This window comes from Lactuca sativa, chromosome 4 (genome assembly GCF_002870075.4).
Source record: "Lactuca sativa cultivar Salinas chromosome 4, Lsat_Salinas_v11, whole genome shotgun sequence".
Classification (NCBI taxonomy): Eukaryota; Viridiplantae; Streptophyta; class Magnoliopsida; order Asterales; family Asteraceae; genus Lactuca; species Lactuca sativa.
Genome location: NC_056626.2, coordinates 44,418,165 through 44,439,929, shown reverse-complemented (window position 1 = coordinate 44,439,929; position 21,765 = coordinate 44,418,165). Strand labels below are relative to the sequence as shown.

Sequence of the window (21,765 nt, the reverse complement as noted above, 5' to 3'; positions counted from 1 at the left end):
TGTGACTTGTGCAAGAGTCAAGGCACAACATCAGAAACCATACGGGAGTTTAGAACCATTACCTGTGCCTATGGGTAAGTGGGAGTACATTGCTATGGATTTTGTCACTAAACTGCCCAGAACAAAAAGTGGTCATGACATGATTTGGGTGGTCGTTGATCGATTCACTAAGAGTGCGCATTTCATAGCAGCCAATGAGAAATGGTCTATGGAAAAGCTTGCGAATTCTTACGTGAAGGAAATTGTGAGGCTTCACGGTGTTCCATTAACAATTGTGTCGGATCGTGATAGTCGTTTCACCTCGCGATTTTGGAAAAGTCTACAAGAGGAATTGGGTACCAAGTTATGTTTAAGTACAGCTTACCATCCGCAGACTGATGGTCAGAGCGAATGGACAATACAAACACTTGAAGATATGTTGAGAGCGTGTACCTTGGAATTCCTAGGTAATTGGGATGAACATTTACCTTTGGTAGAATTTTCCTATAATAATAGTTTTCACTCGAGCATAAAGATGACACCTTATCAAGCATTGTATGGACAGAAGTTTCGTACGCCGTCTTGTTGGCTTGAGGCTGGGGAAAAGCAGTTTATGGGGCCGGAGATAGTCCATCAAACTACTGAAAAGTTGAGGATAATTAGGGAAAGAATGTTAGCAGCTCAAGACCGTCAAAAGAGCTATGCTGACAAAAAGCGAAGACCGATGACTTTTGAAGTTGGAGATTTGGTTTTGCTTAAAGTCTCGCCGTGGAAGGGACTTATAAGATTTGGTAAAAGGGGAAAGTTAAGTCCAAGGTTTATTGGACCGTTTAAAGTTCTTCAGAGGATTGGGAACCAAGCTTACAAGCTCGAACTACCAGAAGAACTGAATGGAATTCATAACACTTTCCATGTGTGTTATTTGAGGAAGTTCACGGGAGAAGTTCCCGACATAATTCCACTTTCGGAGTTGAGGATCGATGAGAACAAAAGGTTGATTGAGGAACCGGAGGCAATCGTTGACCGAAAGACTAAGAAATTGCGACGTAAGATGGTTGAGTTAGTGCTTGTCCAATGGAAACACACGAATGGGCCGAATCTCACTTGGGAGACGGAGAGTGACATGATGAGTCGCTATCCGCATTTGTTTGCTGGTGTGTGATTCCGGGGACGGAATCATTCTAAGGTGGAGAGAATTGTAACGCCCGTGTTTCTGGGATTGCCATTTTTAGCAATGTAATAGTCTAGGTTAACCTTTGTAACCCCAATTTGAAATAATAAAAATGTATTATTTGTGAATTTGTGAATTATGTGAGTTATGTGTTTATTTGCTTAATTATGTGATATAATTAAATTAAGAATAAAATAAGCATCAAAATTAAAGTGTGAGATAAGCCCGATATCTTGCATAAAGTTGTAGTGGTTGAAACAAGGATTCCGGAGATATAAGGAATGCCAAAATCCGAGTTATAACGAAGAAGTTATGACCTGTCGAAGTTTCGCGACAGAACCGGCACGACGTCGAGTGACGTAAAATATGAATTTAAGATAGAGCAATATTTAGCCTTAGCGATCTAAACGAAAGTCGTAGATTTCGTTAAACCGAGAGCGTGCATAAAAGGAACGCCCAAATCTGACTTTGTATGAGGAAGTTATGATTTTTCTAAGTTTCGACTTAGCAGTATGCAGCCCAAATACTCGATTTGAGATCGAGCGGTTTTTAGCCGAAACAATCTAAATGAGAATCGAAGATCTCGTTGTTAGTAGCGAAACGATGAAAAGTTAGGCGAGAACGGACGTCAGACGAAGAAGTTATGAATTTATAACGAAGTTTTTCTGTCCCGGCCTTCTAAAAATAAATAATAAAAAAATAAATTCAAAATTAGCTGATGGAGTCTAAATGAAAGTTGTAGAGTATGGTCTGACCTTCACGTGGATATAAAGAACGTTTAAAACGGAGCTCGTATGCGAAAGTTACGCAATTTAGAAGTTCGACGAGTCAATTACGCCCCGCGTACTCAGTCGGATGCAACTTGTCTGACCAATACTCGAGTGCCACCAGTCGACGCACGCAGTGACGTCAAAGTACGCCCCGCGTAACCGAGTACGCCCCGCGTACTGAGTACGCCCTGCGTAATCCCAGACCCTCAGCCTATAAATAGAACTCGTCAACCCTAGTCACAATAAAAAAAATCAAGCACATCCTCATATGAAATTCCCGAATTTTAGGCCCAAGCATATAGGATACACCCTCATCCTGTCATCACTCTATCAAGAGTGGCTAATCATTCTTCATGTTGACCTGCTAAGAATTGCACCCACTGATGAAACTTCGACCAAGCCTGCAACCACTTGTGCATGCTAATCATACATAACACTAGATCCCATAGACAATCACATACTTGACTCTACCCTAAGCCCTTAACCAGACAAGAATAGGAAATAAAGCTAATTCAAACATTCTTAGGCTATAGAATCTTTGTTATGTACAACTATGATGCACACACTAAGCGGCCACAATAATGATGTCAATTTCATGTAGTATATAAGAAGTCATCCTAGGCTATGAAGCATCATACAACAAACAATTCTATCATGCAGTTCCTAAAGATCTTAGCCTATCACTAGCATGCAATTCATTGATATCATAACATATAACAATATGGTAACTTGGGGTAACTTTCTTGCTCTGGTTGATCGTACACATCCCATCCTTCCTTGGTTAATTTTGAAAGCAAATTGAATTTAATTTGAAAATAATTTGAAACTATTTGAAAATAATTTGAAAACTTTCATAGATCCTTATTTTGAGTTTGGATTCACATGAATGTTCATCCAATTCACTCAAAGCAGGGCTCTGACACCAACTTTTAACGTCTCAAAAATTACAACAAATTTAAACTTTTCAAAACAACTCATTTACTAAAAAAAAGTGTTTAAAAACAATTATTTTCAACATTATTTAAAATCAGAGTCTCCCAAGATCTAGTGTCATAAAAACAGGAAGATGCGCACAATCACACCTTCGCTTTTCCACGATCCTTTAAAGTATATGAAACAATAAACTGAAACCTAAAGCACGAAGCCTAGTGAGTTCCCCCAAAGTACCACCACATAAACATAACAAATAACAACATGCGTTAGGTCCACAACTAAAAGATTGGATTACCCCTAAGCCCACAGTATGAGTCTGACTTGCCTATCGGGCCCACAAACTCATATATGGCTTACTCATGAGCCGACAACATAAGTTTGGCTTGCCCTCGGGGCCCACAATTTACGTCTGGCTTAACCCTGACCTAATCAGTCATCAAACTGAAATGCCAATATACAATGGGTCCAATCATTCATCGCAATGGAATACCCTTGGGCCCTCAATACGAGTCTGGCATGCCAATCGGGTCCTCAGCTCGTATCTGGAATGCTCCCAAGCCTACAATATGAGTATGACATGCCAATCGGCTCCTCGACTCATATCTGGAATGCCTTGGGTTTGTTGGCTACAATACAAAGCAGTACAACCTCAACCCCACATAATATGTCGACATATGCATAACAGATAAACATGTAATCAGTCAATAGGAAAACAAGCAGATCTATAGATCACTACTGTATAACAACATCCTATAAACTAGGATACCGATCTAACAGAACACTACAACAAAGAAACATATGGTAAACCAGGATATCAATCCAATGGGCCGGCCTTGGGGCCTTCGACCCAAAAGTACAGTGAGGAAAACTCACCTCTCAACCTGAAAACAATCTGAATGAATCTCTGCTCCGACATCTGGCTCTACAGGTCACCTATTTAATAGATAAAGACCAAGGCTTAACAATAGCTCGAAATACCTAAAATACCCTTAAGTAAAACTTCGTCAACCCTAGTCAAAGTCAAAGTCAACGGTTAATGTCCCCAAAGTCAATATCCCTTCCTAGCGGAGTACGCCCTGCATACCAAGAGAGTATGCCCAGCATACCTAGTGTATGCAGCCCAGTCCCATAACTACATTAAGAGTTTATTCCATTAAGCCCTTTCGTCCAAAACTCAGATCCAACCCCCAAAAGGATGTCCTAAGTCATAAAGTTTCCAACTTTATGACTTTGCAAGGCTATTAAGTGCTTAATGTCCAAAACCCTATGTTCTTAACCCAATAAGACTATCTAACACATGCACGGGTTACATAACACTCAAGATCATATATTTATGGTTCATAATAGCTCCATAATGGATAAAGTTTCCAACTTTATCCATTAGAATGGTCCCAACAAACAAGATCTAGTCTTTAAGTCTCAAAGGGACCCAAAAAGTGCATCTTTTCAACTTAATCCATTCAGTCCAAGTGTCTAACCTTTAGATCTAAATGAAAATGATGTTTTGATGGATAAAGTTTCCAACTTTATCCTTAACAAGGTCATAGACTTTCAAGATCTAAAATTTATGCACTTAAAGTGACCAAAAGCTAATAACACCCAAAACTAGCTAGATCTAACAATTTCACCATCAAGATTCAAACTTTATACCTCTAGAAGAAAGATCAATGTGAACAAAGTTTAGATCTACAAGCTCCAATGCAACCAACACTCTTCAATTAGTTCCTTATTCTCCAAGATGCACCAAGAACACTCCAAATCACTTAAAAACATATTCTTTTTGCTCACAGGGCTCAATTTAGGGTTAGGGTTTCAAGAGAGAGTGTTGGAGAGGTGGAGGCTGAGAATGAAATGGGTTTGGGTGAGTTAAGGAGCGTAAATAGGGCTCAAACCATAGAAATAGGGTTTAGGCACTGATTGCGTATGCCTAGAGTACATAATTTATGCCTAGCATACTTAGACATACTCAATACGCCTAACATACTCAATTTACGCCCAACATACGCGACTAAACCAAAAATTGTCCTAACTTCAAACAACCATAACTTCTTCGTTCCAACTCCATTTTTGACGTTCTTTATATCCACATAAAGGTGTTGAAGAACTCTACAATATTATCTAAATATCTTGTACTAAAAACTTCTCAAACAAAAATCCATATTTAGAACACATCGATATTTCATCCATTCATTATGAAGTACTTAGAACACATCGATCATAAATTTCAACCAGTTCCAAATTCATAAGATGTACCAAAGACCTTAAATAAACCCTTGACTCCCTGACACGCCATCACCAACCATTGCTCCTACGAGCAAAGATGATAAATCTAAGAATTTTCACATTAATCATTGACTTTGACCGTTGACTTTTTGACCGATTTGACTTTTGGTTAAACTTGGGTAGAATTGAGTATTTGACTAAGGATTGGTTTCAGTTTGGATTTAGAGAGCTTCAGTTGGATGTTTTGTTGCTGTGGTAACTGTTAGGAATTTGTGAATAGTTTAGGTGAGTCTCTTCACTATACTCTTGGGTTGAAGGCACCAATGTCGACCCACTAGATTTTGTTTGTAGGATGATAGTTGTCTTTGTGACACTTTCTGATATGTTTGTATGTATTTTCTTTGTGAAACTTACTGATATGATTGTATGTTTTATGTATGATGGGTTGATACAGACCTGACACAACTACGTGTTATTATATAGAGTCATTATGGACTTGGGGTTGATATAGACTCGGGGGTTGTTACGGACCTAGTACAATTACGTGTTGTTATATACATATATGTTGCATGTGTTGTTATATACATATATGTTGCTTACGGTTTCATGTTTAAATGTTTCCAGGTACTTTTGGTTTCAAAGGGAAGAGACCGGCTTGATCGCACTGCATCCGCTGAAGATTTATTCCACAATGATTGTTTATGATTTTACTATGATATTTTAAAAATAGTTTTACTCTGATTGTCTTTTGGGATAATGAATGAACGGTTTTGACATATTCAAAATAAAAAAAAATTACTCGATATTTTTAGGACATTATAGATTTTTCATTAATGATTTGTTAATTTTCTCTAGTTGTAATTCTTTATTGACACAATACTGTTGCTTTTTAAAAAAACCACCAAATATAAAATCTTACTTTCATTCCAGTTCTTTTTTTTAAAGCACTTCACTTTTAAAATATATCGATTATAGCATCTTACTTACATTTTATTTCATTTTTAAGCATTGCACTTTCAAAATTTGCAAATTAATTTACAAGTGATTAAACTTTTTACTATTTTAAAATTTAAAATTCTAATATTTCTTTGTATATAATTAATACAGTGATTGAAAACGTGGATTATTAACACAAATGCATACATAGTTGGCAAACAGAAGACTGATTCATTGCTTGACATATTGAATCATGACAAAATGGAATCGGTATCCATTGATACTGTAACGTCCCAAATTCAAGACTAAAAATTTCTTTTAATAAACTGTTACTTAAAGTAAAATCATCATTTCAAAACATAAACAGAGTATTAGTTTTCAAAAAACATGTTCATTATCAGAGTAAAACATTCCCAGGCTGACTAATCTATGGTGTGTGCCATGCGATCATCCCGAGCTCCATCATCCGCTACCGGAAGCACCTGAAACCAAAACTAAAAACCGTAAGCACGAAGCTTAGTGAGTTCCCCAGATACCACATACCATACAAACCATTCATAGCCAAGTACCATACGTAACCGACTTATCCATAATCAAGTAGGTGCTATGTGTCAAACATAGTCTTGCCATTATGCCACGGGCCGCGCGTGGTCTTCCTGGTCAAGCCTGGGCCACTCCCTGGGTCTTACAGACAAGTGCCAAGGGCCACCCCCTGGTCTTACAGACATGTGCCAAGGGCCACCCCCTGGTCTTTTATGCAAGTATCACAAAGACAACCGTACATACTACTCTACTTAGCTAAACAGCATACAGTGTGCCAGAAGCCACCTCCTGGTCTTTCATATATAATAGCATACAATGCGCCAGGAGCCACCCCTGGTCTTTCATACATATTGCTTGGGGCTAACCCCCGGGTCTTCCTATCATCCATAATAACATATTGTGTGCCAGGAGCCGCCCCCTGGTCTTTCATGCATATTGCCTAGGGCAAACCCCCGGGTCTTCCTACCATACATAATAACATACTGTGTGCCAGGAGCCGCCCCTGGTCTTTCATGCATATTCTAAATGGGTCGGCATTAGTGCCTTAGACCCATACAAACAGTGAGGAGACTCACCTTGCACTGCTGAACTCTGCTGATAATCCTCTGGCTGCTGACCGACAGCTCTCTGAACTCCTGCTCCACTAGCTCCCCGAGCTACCAATATCAATGCAACACTTAGTCTAACTATCCCCCGAAAGTCAACTAAGTCAACTCTGGTCAAGGTCAAAGTTAACCTTCCAGGTCAACCCTACTCGCCGAGTCACCCTATTGACTCGCCGAGTTCATATGTTCAGAGTCTTTCTCTTAGCGACTCGACTCGCCGAGTCAGTCCATGACTCGCCGAGTCTACCGATTACCGAGTCCTGACCTGTCCAACTCACCGAGTCTCCATTCGACTCACTGTTTTGAGTCTCAACTCGAAGGGTTTGGGGTTTCGCGACCTGACTCGCCGAGTCCAAGAACAGACTCGCCGAGTCCAGGACAACCTTCAACAGACTTGCCGAGTTGTTCATACAACTCGCCGAGTTCCTGCCCAACATCATCTGACTCGACGAGCTGTTCATCCCACTCGTCGAGTTCCTCCTCGTCTTCATGCTACTCGCCGAGTCCACTTAAAGGACTCGCCGAGTCCATTCAGATCTCCAAACATGCAGAGGACTTTTGAGTCATGCATGGACTCCAAACTGTAGATCCACCCTTCCCATGCCTATTCCTCACGTAAAGTTGCAAACTTTACGTGTAGAGATGGAGATCTAGGCAAAATACACCATAAACTAGGGTTTAAGGCCAAGGGGCTTCAACATTGACTCAAGGGCTGATACTTTATACTTCTCTAGTCCATAACACACTTGGATCTGAAGTAGCAACTCCAGATCCGGCTTCTAACTCAAATGGGTGACAAACCATGGCTTAAAAGCCCCAAATCTCACAACCATGGAAGATCTAAAGGAGAGAGATGACTTATTACCTTCAATATCTCAGAAAGGCTCCACAAACTCCAGATCTGAAGCCAATCCTTGAAGCTTCACTGATTCCCCTCTTTCTTCTTCCTTCAATTCACCTAAAAATGGCTTGGAAGCTTGAATGCACAACAATGGAGGCTTAGGGTTCGCTTTCTGAATGAGGGAGGCTCTCAGGACCCCTAATGGAGAGAATAAGGAGCTTAAATAGCGCCCAAAGTCCCGGATTTAGGGTTTTCCTCGCACAGACCAGACTCGCCGAGTCCACTTGGCCGACTCGCCGAGTTGGTCACTTACTCCTCGACCTAGATCCCGCTCGGACTCGCCGAGTTCCTCCTTGGACTCACCGAGTCGCCCCTAAAAATTAGGGTTTTCTTTCCTTTCTTGGCCTTCAAAACTTTGGGTGTTACATATACCACCCAAATCAAGAATTCACAGAGGGTATAAATATTTAAAATTTGTACAATTAATGGTAACTTCATGTTTTTTTTTGTAGTTTTGTAATATTTATGAGTAAAGAGGATGTTGTTCCATATATACACCTGTTTAAAGTTAAAATGATGTTTATGGGTGCAAGTCATATATGCCAAAGTAATCCATAACAAACACTAAACATAACTTCTTGGTTTCTCTTAGAGTTAGTGAATAATAGCAATATAGTATCATTTCTTTGCACCCAACATTAACTGTTAATGATTGCAACATCCACTTCTACTTTATTTAGTTTTTAAGCATCATACTTTCATATTCGGTCAATTACAATGTCCTACTTTCGTGACCTGCCAAACATTAACAAAAAAAATCCGACTCGTGCAACGCACAAGCCTCTTCACTAGTTCAACTTTAATCCCAAACAAAATAAAATTTTGGACCCGAAACAAATTTAAAGGTCACATTGAATATTATAAATTTAAAAACTCAAATATCTAAAAAAAACAAAAAGTATTTAAAGGAGAAAGACAAAAAGTATTTAACGGTGACGATGTTGAAAGAAACTAATATAAACAACATTAAATAAAGAGGAAAGACAAAAACTAGAAGATTAATCGATGAATATGAAAATCCCTTAAACATAAAAAAGCCTTTATCGGGCTATTTTGCCATAAGGCCATCCGGTATGGGAGGTGTTTTCACACGTGACATCCGACGTGTCACCCCTACCCACGCGTGAATACCGCCCCAATGGGTAGTGGGTGTGTTGTGGTGTGACTCCAGCCACGGGCGAAAACAATGGATTTGATTGGACGATGCTTTTTTGACCCTGTTCTTTATTTATGGTCATTCTTAATCTGCTATCTTTCTCCTTTTCGTTTGCTCTCTTTCTCCATTTCCATCTGGTTCTTCCCTCTTATGCCGAGTTCTTCTGGTTCTTTTTGGTCAGCGCAAGCAAGGCCGCATGTAACAGCCCGGATCTCCAGGTATCTTTTATGCTTATATTTTTGGACTTTTGTGAGGGGACTCGGCGAGTTGGAGCTCAAACTCGCCGAGTAGGATCGTGGTTCAGGACACGGGTTCGCGCCCGGACTCGACGAGTCCAAGGAATGGACTTGGCAAGTCCTCGTTGTTTAATGAAACCCTAAATTCCCGGTCCTAAGCCCTATTTAAAGGACCTTATGGCCCTTCATTGCGGCTACCTTTATCTTGAGAGCACCAAAGCAGCGGAGGGATTCGTGTGAGTGAGATAAGAGGCTATTGTTCACCAAATTTGTGTGTTTTTGCAAGAAAGAAAGAGGGAAGTCAAGCTAGAGGAGTTGGGAGCTTGGATCTTCTTTCATTTCATCAGAGGAGGCTTCTTGAGGTATCATTCAGAGCTTATTTCCGTATTTTTGTTGATTTGGTCAAATCTAGGGTTTCTTCATGCCTTATTTGCTTTGTATTGGAAGTGTGAGAGGTCCCATGGGGATATGGTGCTTAGATCTAGACCTTAGCAAGTCCAGAGAGTCCCTAATGTCATGCTTTATGCCCTCCCTTTTAGGTTAGAGGCTAGGGTTGCCATTTTAGAGTTATTTCTCCAAAAAGAGCCTTGTAGGTGTGTTATGAGCACCAAGATATAGACTTTATGTGGTAAATAAGCTTAGGAGGGCCAGATCTATGAGTGGATGGTGCGGATCTGACCTCAGAAGCTAGTTTGAGTAGATGCATGGCATGGACTCGCCGAGTCTGAGGAACAGACTCGGCGAGTAGCATGAAGATTGTCCTTGACCACTCAGTGAGTGGTCCAACCGAGTTATGAGTTGACTCAGTGAGTCAGGGAGAGTTAGAGAGGGTTGACAGTTGGACTGAGTCGAGATGGGACTCGCCGAGTTGTTCTTGAGACTCGGCGAGTTGAGTCGTGGTGGCCCCGCGATTCATGCTAGGTGGAACCCGTCGAGTCAGGAGAGTACTCGACGTGTCAAAAGAGAATCCTAGAGAGTTGGTGAACACGTATAGACTCGCCGAGTCGCCCTAGTGCACTCGCCGAGTCCGGTCAAAGTTGACCGTTGACCAGAGTTGACCAGAGTTGACTTGATAGGGGTAGTCAACCTTAGTGGCAAAAGTGTTGATTAGAGACATATGATGTTATAGGAGGATTATAGCTCGGAGGATCGAGCACGAGTGATTTCCGGGATTCGCGAGTTATCGAGATATACGAGGTGAGTCTTCTCACTATACTTTACCTTGAGTAGGTAATCAGAGTTATGTGTCAGAGTATGTGTATGTTATGTGTATGCTATGTGTTGTACTGCATGATGTCTATGTGATTTATGCTGTGCATGTTTATAGAGTTGGAACCGGAAGGTTCCCAGAGTTAGAACCTGCGGATTCACAAAGCTTGGGTGCACGGACCCATAGAGTTATAGCCTCGAGTGGCTAATATATGTTTATGTGGTATTTTGGGGAACTCACTAAGCTTTGTGCTTACAGTGTTAGTGTTGTTGTTTCAGGTACTAGCGATGACCGTGGGAAGGCGCCGACTTGATCTGTACACACGCATGGGATTTTTGATATATATGTGATCTTGGGATTTTGTACGATGTGAATTGGGATTTAAACTTAATGTTTTTATGAAAATTAAATGAGAAATGCTTTTATAATTTGCGAAAAATTACTTTGAAATTCACGGTGTTACACCGCAAATGGGGAAAGGTTTTAAGGTTTGATGGGTTGAATGAAATAAAAAAGAAAGGTATTGGTTGTACTCAAACACAAAGGAATCCTATGCCCAAGTTTTGGTTTTGTACACAAAAGGCCCTAAGTCTTATTTCTTACATTAGTAGTTTTTCAATTTATAGTATACAGTTTTAATGTAATTTTTTTTATTAATAAAATGTTTATAGAAGTTTAAAATTATGTTTTTTTATTTAATATAGTGTCAAAAAATAAAATAAAAAATAATAAGATAATAATATAGAGTGATAATCATTTCCAAGGTCTAGTGGGTTGGTGGTGGAGCTGATGTGATGCTGAGTTGACAACGTTTTTCCGATGGTTTGAATGTAACGACTCCCATAGTCTAAGCATCATGTCACGTTATCAAGCCAACCGAAGCTTTTGAATCATTTTTAGGATGATGGATAAAACATCTTTTAGGATTGAGAGAGTGGCCTCGCCACCCCTTTCGCCAACAGCCTCGTCAAGAGATGCTACACCACTCCTCAGTGTTCGCTATAAAACTCGTTAGCAGGAGTTCGCCAAGGGTCTAGCGAGAGGAGAGAGAAAGAAATGGAACAATATGATTGGCAAATGGGTTTGTCTCTATGAAATTGAAATTTACAGGTTAAAAAAAATTAAAATATTATCAATTTGTTCGTTTAGTAGCAAAGGAGGAAGATGACACAGATTTCACAATTTGGCAGTTTTGGTCTCTCAATTTTAGCCTTATGAGAGATTAGACCCCAACTTATAATTTCTTTTACAACATACATTTCTAGAATCGACACAAAACCCCCTGCAAAATTTTATTGTAACTTTTTTAATTTAATATGAAATGTTATGTTTTAAAAAATATAATTTATTTGATATTAATTGTTTGTGATTTAAAAAAATTATTAAAAAAAATATAATTTAATTAATTTTGAAAAAGAAAAGAAACTGGTGTGCTAGGAGTGTTACCTCTCCCTATAAAATGCTAGACAAAACTGCAAAAATGGTCCCTATGGTATGCATTTTTTTAGGGTTTTAGTCCAAACCATGACTTTTTTGGATAGATGGTCCTTTTGGCCATGTTTGTACGTAGATTTGGTCCCTCGTAAAAATGAAATAACTATAATGCCCTTCTAATATATTCTTTATTTTTTTTTGTTTAATTTAAATGAAAAAGAAAATAATTAATTAAATTGGACCCACTTCTCTCTCTCTCTCTCTCTCTCCATATATCATGTTGTTGATTATCCATGATGATTTTTGATTATTTTGTTTCTTTTCGTATGCAAATTTCTCCCCCTCTACATCACCACCGAAAATGTGGACCACCATCGGAAATACAATCACCATAGCCGATTTCTCTCCCTGCGCAATCCAGAGTCGTTATGTGAATCTAGGCTTCGTTGATCAGCCTGCGCAATCGAGTCCACCTTCTCCTTCAACGTGATTTCCTTACTGGTAACCACTTTCCGCAAAAGCCTAATGCCACAATCAACACCACGAATCGAATCCAATTTGAAAAGCAAAGACATTAGGGTTTCGTTCACCCTCAACCGCTCCTTTACGTTTCTACGAATCAAATCAATAACTTCGATGTTGTTAATCTTGCTGATCTGTGTTGTGTTTGGTGGACTGGCACATACCGTGATAGTTTTTGAATGGAGTAGTTTCCGAAAATCGAACCTCAGTTCATCGTCGATTACTGCTAGTCCCAATGAAAATGATGAAATTTGTAAGTATCTTACTAAATTTGATGCGTAAAATTCTGATGTCGTGAACATATTTGGTACAGATGCTAATAGGGGAAGAAATCATCTCACCACCATCATCATCCTCGCTCCACCATTACACTAGCCGAGAACCATGGCCTTGGGTTGAACGAGTAATCAAGGGTTCCAGATGCTTCAGTGGTTCTCAAATATGAAGTTGTAAGAGCATGATGAAAAGGGGAAGGAGAGGATATGGGTTGTGGGAGTCGATTGATTGATGGTGGCATTGGTTTACCGGAGAAGATGGGTTAGTGTGTTGAGTTGTTGGGGGAGGGTGAGACGAAGGTGAGGAGAGAGGGGGGGGGGGCCCGGTTTTATATTTAATAATAATAATAAATTTAAAAATGAAAGAAAAATGAAAATTAAATTCATTAAGGGTATAACAATCTTTTTAGTTTGGACAGGGACCAAAACTGCATATAAACTAGCTCAAAAGGATCACCAATCAAAAAAGTCGAGGTTTGGACTAAAACTCCAAAAAAAATGTATACCATAGGGACCATTTTTATAATTTTGTCAAAATGCTAACATTTAGATGTTGAGACAAAAATATGACAACAGACAAAAAAATAACGTGACAAAATCCTAGAAATGACAGACAAAAAAATAACATGACAAAAAAATAACGTGACAAAATCCTAGAAATGTCACTAGTCTCTTTAGCCTTAATGGCGTTGGAAAAACCAACACTCACATTGATTTTATTTGGCCCTATTCTAAGGATACTTTAAAGATTTGATATACTTTTTTATATTATATAAGGGGCCCCGGAACGCTTTATTGATAGAAATGAAAATGTATCGCTGCATATATTAATTTTTTTTTTTATCAAAATAAAATTATTGTCTTGGACAAATTATCGGCCATAGCCCCTATTTTAACACATACCCCATGCACAACCCGGCCATAGGCAAACCCGGGTCCCACTTCCGTAACTACCAATTCTTTGTACTCTTTCTTTCTTTTTCTTACAAAACCCCAAATTATCTGCCATTTCCTCTATTTTCTTATTCTTCCATGGATTCATCATCATTTTCATCAATGGATCGGGTCATCTTCAGGACACAAGTCCTAACCCGCCATCTCAAGAGCCACCATAATGCCGCCACCGATCTCCTACACACCGCCCCATGTGTCAGCTACTCCCCACCGGAACTGTCTGAGCCGCCGTTGAACTTCAATACCAAGATGCTTCGTGAGCTCCTAGATGGCCAGAACATTGCTGATATCGACTATATGTTCAATTTGATGATGCAGAGCAACCTGTTTTGCCCAAGAGAAAGAGGAGGCAAAGTGTTTGTTGCACCGGATTTTAATCAGTCCATGGAGCAGCAGAGAGAGATGGCGATGAGAAGAATTGATTACTTTAGAGAACAGGGAGTTTTCGATGGGTGGTTTTCTAAGAAGGGGCCTGAAGCTGAATTGTGGAGATTTGCTGTTGCTGAAACTGCAAGTGTTTTTGATCATTCTCTAGCGATTAAGCTTGGGGTTCATTTCTTTTTATGGTATGTCTAATTTCTAAACCCTTATTTCCTTTTCTTTAACTTGCGATGCATTTTGAATTTGAAAGCATGGAGATACATCGTGCTAAAATTTCAAGACATAAACTAAAACTTACCAAAAGTGTGATTTACTATATATATATTATATAATATCTTTATCTCTTTTTCATTAATAGGTATTACTCTTAGTATGGCAAAAACTAATACGATGCACAATCCCAACATAAAATGAGTTTGGGTCAATGTTTTAAACCCGTTTGATAAACTGGGTTGAAATGATACCACAGGAAAATTAAAGCATATTATGTTAGGATTCAATTTTCAAATCGAAAATGACCCGTTTATATATATGCAATTCATTTTTAACCTTTTTGATAAAAGAGTTGAAATGACACCACATGAAAATTAAACATATCATGTTAGGGTTCAATTTTCAAATCGAAAATGACCCGTTTATATATATACAATTCATTTTAATTCTTTAAATAAATTGGATAGTACTAAATCGGCAACTAGACGTAGAAGAAAAACTTTAGGTTGGGTCGGTTTATAATATGGAAACAATTTAGCATTCTAGTTCAAGAATCCATTTTCCAGTTGGTCACTACCTCTTTTTGATCTTGTCCTTTCCATTCCAACTCCTATTTTTCCAACATGACAAATATATTTATAAGGTCTAAATCTTAACCTGCTAACTAACACAAACTAGATGCGAAAATAAACGAGGTGAAAAAACACAATATGTTAATTAAAAGGGTATGACTGTGATAAACTCATTCAATCCCTTTATTAACTCAACACAACTTACAAAACACATCATATTTGTAGGGTCTGCTTTAAATGACTACTACTCTAGCACCACCATATTGACTTACCATCTTCCACCGTTGACAACATTCGATTTATCTTCACCTTCAATCACCAAACAAACCAAAATTTTGAACATGGAAATATTAAATTAATACTTTTAATTAACCTAATAAATATAGAAACTAAAATATCAAGAAAGAAAACAAAAACAAAATATGTTTATACAAGAAACTGAAAAAGTACTACCCTAGGAATCTTAAAAAGTCCTACTACTTTATATGACTACTACTCTAGCACCACCATATTGACCTACCATCTTCTCCCGTTGACATAATTCGATTTTTATTTATTTATTTATTTATTGTCTTCACCTTTAATCCTAAACAACCAAAATTTAAATTGTTGCGTCCTATTTTATTTTTGATCATTTTTTATTAGATATTAGTTTATAGGTCTCATTCTTTCTATTAATTAAACTACATTTTCCCTCTCTTACTTTCTTTGATAAGAAAAATAATTTAAATATTTTTTCTTATTCGTTATTTCTTATCATTTTGTTTTCATCATTTGTTATATTTTAATACTATAATATAACTACTATTATATATTTTTATATTATAATATATTTCGATAAACATGTAATAAACTGAATATTTTATTAAAAAGTAAAATATAGCAACCATACAAATTATATGTCCTTTTGACAACCTTTTTAACATTATTTATTTTATTACATAAAATACCAAGTAAACATTAAGATATTTAAATTATAACAATAAAAGTGTATTGAAGTTTTTATTATTCTTTTGAAGTTTTATTTATTTTTATGTTTTTATCATATTATTTCTATAAATATCGATAATTATATTAAATTTTAGTTTGAGATAATATTTATTTCTTATTGCAGTTAATAATTGGATATCTCAATCATATATTTTTTTAGACTACTAGGTGTGGGCAACATGTTATTACATGTTACCATACCTAAAAGATGTCTTGGCAGCATCCTACTCATACATGAATGTTATAATATCCAAGATGGAAATGGGCAACATCTAATAACATATGATAACACCAATAAAACTTGATTTTTTTAATGTTAACGTTTGAAACAAACGGTTGAAATTATGACGATTGAATAAAAACACAAGCAAAATCACGATGTTACCTCATGTGTTCACCATAACGCGTCATAACATAACATCTAATAACGGCTAGGGGGCGGTGTTCCTCCCTTTACGACGCCGTTATTAGGTGCCATGTCACCAATAACGGGGCTTCCCGTTGCCCACACCCGTCTCTCTTATCCTTTCACTTTTCGCTTTCTCCGCCTAGGATAGTTGTACTTTAAATTTTAACTTGTTTTTAGATGTTAACCATTTTACTTTAATGATGGTATTTTATTGTCTAATTTTTTACTATTTATTATTACGACGTTAACTTGGACATGGCTTCAAGCAATAATTATGTTAGCATGAAAATAGGGATGTCAAAAACTCCTCTGAGAGCCCGTCGCGTTTGGGAGAATTTTTTTTTAAAAAATCAGGGGCGGAGACAGGAACTAAAGCCTTTTTCTAAAAAAATATAATAAAAACAATAATTAATGATGGTTATAAAATCTAGAGTATAATATATTACAGCAGACGGTCTATAATAAACTATTATGATCGAGTTATCCATCAAAATTTTGAACATGAGAATATTAAATTAATACTTTTAATTAGTCTAATAAACAAAGAAACTAAAATATTGATAAAGAAAAAACAAAAAAATAAATACAAAATATGTTTACACAAGAAATTTAAAAAGACAAAAGTATTACATTATAAGGGTATTTGGCTAATCTTGTTAAAACAACTTATTAACTTATTAGATATCATTAAATTAAAAAAAATGTTTGGATGAAAAATAGTTTATTTCGGTAGGAAACCTCTAATAAATCATTTTTTTATAAATTGCCCCATACTTATTTATTAATTTATAAAATAATAAGTAATAAGTTATAAACTAATAAACAATAGTTTTTTTTTTTTTGCTAAAAACCCCCTGTAAAATCTTAGAAGAGCCATATACCAATAACATAAGGTTGTTCGGTATGGACACCCGTTACCAGAGATGCCACATCAGAAAGAAGAAAAAAAAGAAGGGCATCGAGACCTTAACGTAGCTGTGGGGCTGATATTTGTTTATGAAAACGTCGTTGCAAGCCCAAGAAACAAGAAAATTTAGAGAAAAGAAAGAGGGACCGAGGCGTTGTCTTGTGTCGAGCCCTCAGCACAAAATCACTAAGCGTTAAGTCGAGGCGGTGTTTCTGGCTCCTCCATGTCGTTGAGGATAGCAAGGTCAACCTCATGTTGGTGTTATCTAGTCTATACCGGCAGTCTAAAAGCATTGGGTGTAGACAACCGGATGTAACATCAAATTGGTGCCACCTCATCCATAACACCAAAGGGGAAACGGTGTTCCATATTATATCATGTTGAGAAGTAGAGAGAGAAAATAGAGAAAATTATTTGATCGGTTGAAGAAGAAGATAGCTAATCATTTTCTTGTTTTATCTTATCCTCGTTACCACAAAATCCACCATAACACCCTCTTATTGGGGTAGTAAGTCATAAAGCTGTTTTGTCAGCCACATCAGCCATAACGGCTTCCTTAACATCCATACCGAAAGCTCTTAGACATTGAAAATTGTAATATATATAAAAAAACATTAATCGGATATGAATGGACATATTATCAAGTTGTTATCCTTATGGTAATAAAAGTATTATTTTCGACAAATAATTGGTCATGGTCTTATGTTTTCGGCCCCTACCGTCTTCAGAAACGCCCATACGCAACAGCTACCTCAACCTCTTTCACATTTCCGTCTCTACCGACTCTTCGCCTTCTTAAAATACGAATCCCCAAATTCTCTGCCATTTCCTCTCGTTTCTTATTCTTCAATTCATCATCCATAGACTTATCATCATCGTCACCAATGGATCGGGTCAACTTTAGGACACAAGTCCTAACCCGCCATCTCAATAACCACCATAACGCCACCACCGATCTCCTACACACCGCCCCATGTGTCAGCTACTCCCCACCGGAACTCTCTGAGCCGCCGTTGAATTTCGATACCAAGTTGCTCCGTAAGCTCCTAGACGGTCAGAGCATTGCTGATATCGACTATATGTTCAATCTGATGATACAGAGCAACTTGTTTTGCCCAAGAGAAAGAGGCGGCAAAGTGTTTATTTCCCCGGATTTTAATCAGTCGATGGAGCAGCAAAGAGAGATGACGATGAGAAGACTTGATTACTTGAGAGAACATGGGGTTTTCGATGGGTGGTTTTCTAAGAAGGGACCAGAAGGCGATTTATCTAGATTTGCTCTTGCTGAATCTGCTAGCGTTTTTGATCATTCTCTAGGGATTAAGCTTGGAGTGCATTTCTTTTTATGGTATGTGTAAAACCCCCTTTTCCGTTCTTTAAATTACCAATTCCTGTCCCCCTTCTCATCAATCTAAAAATAAAATCTCATCGTAAATTTGTATCTTTTCTAGTCCAATCAAATCTTCGATTCTCTCTGAAATTAGAGATAACCAGATATCGTATTATTCGTTGTTTGGGTTTATCATTTATACTCCTATCATAACATAATTTTAGGGGTGGTGCAATCCGTTTCATGGGCACAAAGCGTCATCATGATAAATGGTACAAACCAACGGAGACTTATGAAGTCAAGGGTTGCTTTGCAATGACCGAGTTAGGCCATGGAAGTAATGTATGTGAAGCTTGTCTTGTTATTATCATGTTAATGGTTTCGTGTATATCTAATCTGTTGATTTTTGAGTTACTTTTTAGGTCCGAGGAATTGAAACAATCACTAGATATGATCCAAGCACTCAGGAATTTATTATCAGCACCCCTTGTGAATCTGCACAAAAGTATTGGATCGGAGGTGCTGCTAATGTAAGACGTCTCATTCATTATTCCATCTTCTATTAGCCAAATTACAGACTTTAATTATGTTCCTGTTGGCTGTTTTCAGCATGCTACACACACAGTGGTCTTCTCACAGCTTGAAATTAATGGTGTGAATCAAGGAGTGCATGCTTTTATAGCTCAAATCAGGGACTCAGAGGGAAATATATGTCCAAATGTTCGTATTGCAGACTGTGGTCATAAAATCGGTTTAAATGGTGTTGACAATGGTCGAATCTGGTTTGACAATCTACGCATACCAAGAGAAAACCTGTTGAATTCAGTTGCTGACGTGTCACCCGATGGAGAATATTTGAGTGCAATAAAAGATCCAGATCAGCGATTTGCAGCCTTTCTGGCCCCACTGACATCTGGCCGTGTAACTATTGCTGCTAGTGCAATAAACACTGCAAAAGTTGGTTTAGCAGTTGCAGTTAGGTACTCGCTGACTAGGCGAGCTTTTTCAATCAAAGCAAATGAACCAGAAGTTCTTTTACTTGATTATCCAAGTCATCAAAGGCGTCTCTTACCTCTTGTAGCAAAAACGTAACTACCCAATTTTCTTACTGTTGCCTCTTTCAACATTTCCTATGTGTATATCAATACTTCATTCTAACTTTCCATCTTTCTTGTTGTATGTCAGATATGCTCTGAATTTTGCTTCAAATTATCTGAAGATGATATATGTGAAAAGAACACCCGAATCAATTAAAACAGTTCATGTTGTTTCTAGTGCACTCAAGGCTGCTTTAACCTGGCATTGCATGCGAACCCTTCAGGTTTTTAAAATGCTCATGAACTTTTTTAATATTGTTGTTATTTTATTAATTAGTTTTCTAAAAGGGGAAAACTTATTTTGTGCTGATTTTAAATCAGGAATGTCGAGAAGCTTGTGGTGGGCAAGGTTTGAAGACTGAAAATCATGTTGGACATTTAAAAAGTGAGTATGATGTGCAGTTGACTTTTGAAGGTGACAACAATGTTCTAATGCAACAGGTAATTAATTATATTTTTAAGAAACAGCCATTAATTAAACATCAAATTTGTTTTCAAGAATTACTAATCATATGATTTGTGTATGCAAATTTAGATTAGCAAGGCACTGTATGCAGAGTTTTTGTCAGCCAAGAAAAGGAACAAACCAATTAGAGGTTTGGGATTAGAACACTTGAACAACCCTGCTCCAGTTATTCCTTCTCATCTCACAAGCTCTACTCTTAGAACAACTCAATTCCAGGTAATAAAACTTTTTAATTTTATTTTTATATTTTGTATATATTGAATAATTGATTGATTTAAGAACTTTTTTTTTGGCAGACTGACATATTTTGCTTACGTGAGAGAGATTTATTGCAACGTTTTGTCACGGAAGTGTCACAACATCAAGCTCAGGGAGAAAGCAGAGAACATATATTCACAGTGGTGAGGCGACACGCCTGATAATATCTTTAAAATAATGTTTATTAAACTAAAAAATGATAATTTTTATAAGTTTATGTTATTGAAGTATAATACTATGAATTTGTCAGATGTATCAACTTGCTGAGGATTTGGGGAGAGCTTTTGCGGATCGGTTGGTTCTACAAACGTTTCTTGATGTTGAAGCAACTGTTCCATCAGGCTCTTTGAAGGTATGATAAACTTATATGTATCCTTTAAAAAATTCAAAAAATCGTATATGAAATTGCAAGTAATTAATTAATGTGAAACTGAATATTGTTGCAGGATGTGTTGGGGTTAATGAGGTCAATGTATTCGACAATTGTATTGGAAGAAGATAGTTCTTTTTTGAGATATGGATACTTATCAGTAGACAATGCTGCAGTGGTTAGGAAAGAGGTTTTGAAACTGTGTAGTGAGTTAAGACCACATGCACTTGGTTTGGTGAGTTCGTTTGGAATCCCTGATGCTTTCTTGGGACCAATTGCTTTCAATTGGGTTGATGCAAATGCATGGTCTTCGGTTTAAAGACATGATATTTACTATAATTACCTTCTGGTTTACATCTTTTACAAATAAAGACATGACTCTCCATATGTTTGTTGTATAACTAGGTAATGAACGTTGCTTATGTTTTAGTATTATATGTTTTCTATTGTACACAAGCACAATCATGTGGGTCTAATAAGGACGTTCTCATTTTCAACATTTTCGGTCATTATTAGAAGAAAAATTAAATATCATTCTATCCTTTGTTCCTATTCATATAAAATAATAATGACATGTGGAATCCCTTAATTATATTTTTAAACTCCTAATTTGATTTTGATATTTGTCTTGATCTAATGAATAGAAAGATGAGTAGTATAAAAGTTAGAAGGATATTTGATTTTTGAAATTGAGTAATCTAACCCTTATAAACAACCATTTTAATAAAAATAACCAACATTTTTTTTTTTGGAAAAATGACTACTTGATCCGAAATATCGTCTTCCGGAGCATGATGTTTTGTTTCGGAGGTGTGCTCCGGAATACGATATTCTGAAGTATTTATGATATTGTTCCAAGGGGTTGTTGGTTGGTGGGGATTAGGTTCGGAGTCTAACACTCCGTACCTTCCGGACTGGAAAAGT

The 21,765-nt window shown here is 37.3% G+C and overlaps 1 protein-coding gene across 2 annotated transcripts; it reads left to right on the top strand.

Moving 5' to 3' along the window:
• The first annotated feature begins 13,911 nt into the window (after positions 1-13,911).
• LOC111914674 (acyl-coenzyme A oxidase 3, peroxisomal) lies at positions 13,912-21,340 on the top strand. 2 transcript variants are annotated; one of them, XM_023910373.1, is made up of 10 exons: positions 13,912-14,414; positions 18,875-18,992; positions 19,073-19,180; positions 19,260-19,738; positions 19,836-19,971; positions 20,069-20,188; positions 20,283-20,429; positions 20,510-20,614; positions 20,722-20,823; positions 20,918-21,340. In XM_023910373.1, the coding sequence occupies exons 1-10, from the start codon at positions 13,927-13,929 to the stop codon at positions 21,158-21,160; spliced, it is 2,046 nt and encodes a 681-aa protein (XP_023766141.1). In that variant the 5' UTR covers positions 13,912-13,926; the 3' UTR covers positions 21,161-21,340. The 2 variants fall into 2 exon arrangements, with proteins under 2 accessions (XP_023766141.1, XP_052626164.1); XM_052770204.1 differs by lacking the exon at positions 13,912-14,414 and adding an exon at positions 17,957-18,668.
• The last annotated feature ends 425 nt before the right edge of the window (positions 21,341-21,765 follow it).

Excerpts from the sequence above, each read along its gene's own strand:
- LOC111914674 (XM_052770204.1), top strand. The coding sequence starts at position 17,977 with ATGGTAATAAAAGTATTATTTTCGACAAATAATTGGTCATGGTCTTAT. Across the intron at positions 19,739-19,835 it reads TTACCTCTTGTAGCAAAAAC|ATATGCTCTGAATTTTGCTT; the intron begins GTAACTACCCAA and ends GTTGTATGTCAG. Across the intron at positions 19,972-20,068 it reads ATTGCATGCGAACCCTTCAG|GAATGTCGAGAAGCTTGTGG; the intron begins GTTTTTAAAATG and ends ATTTTAAATCAG.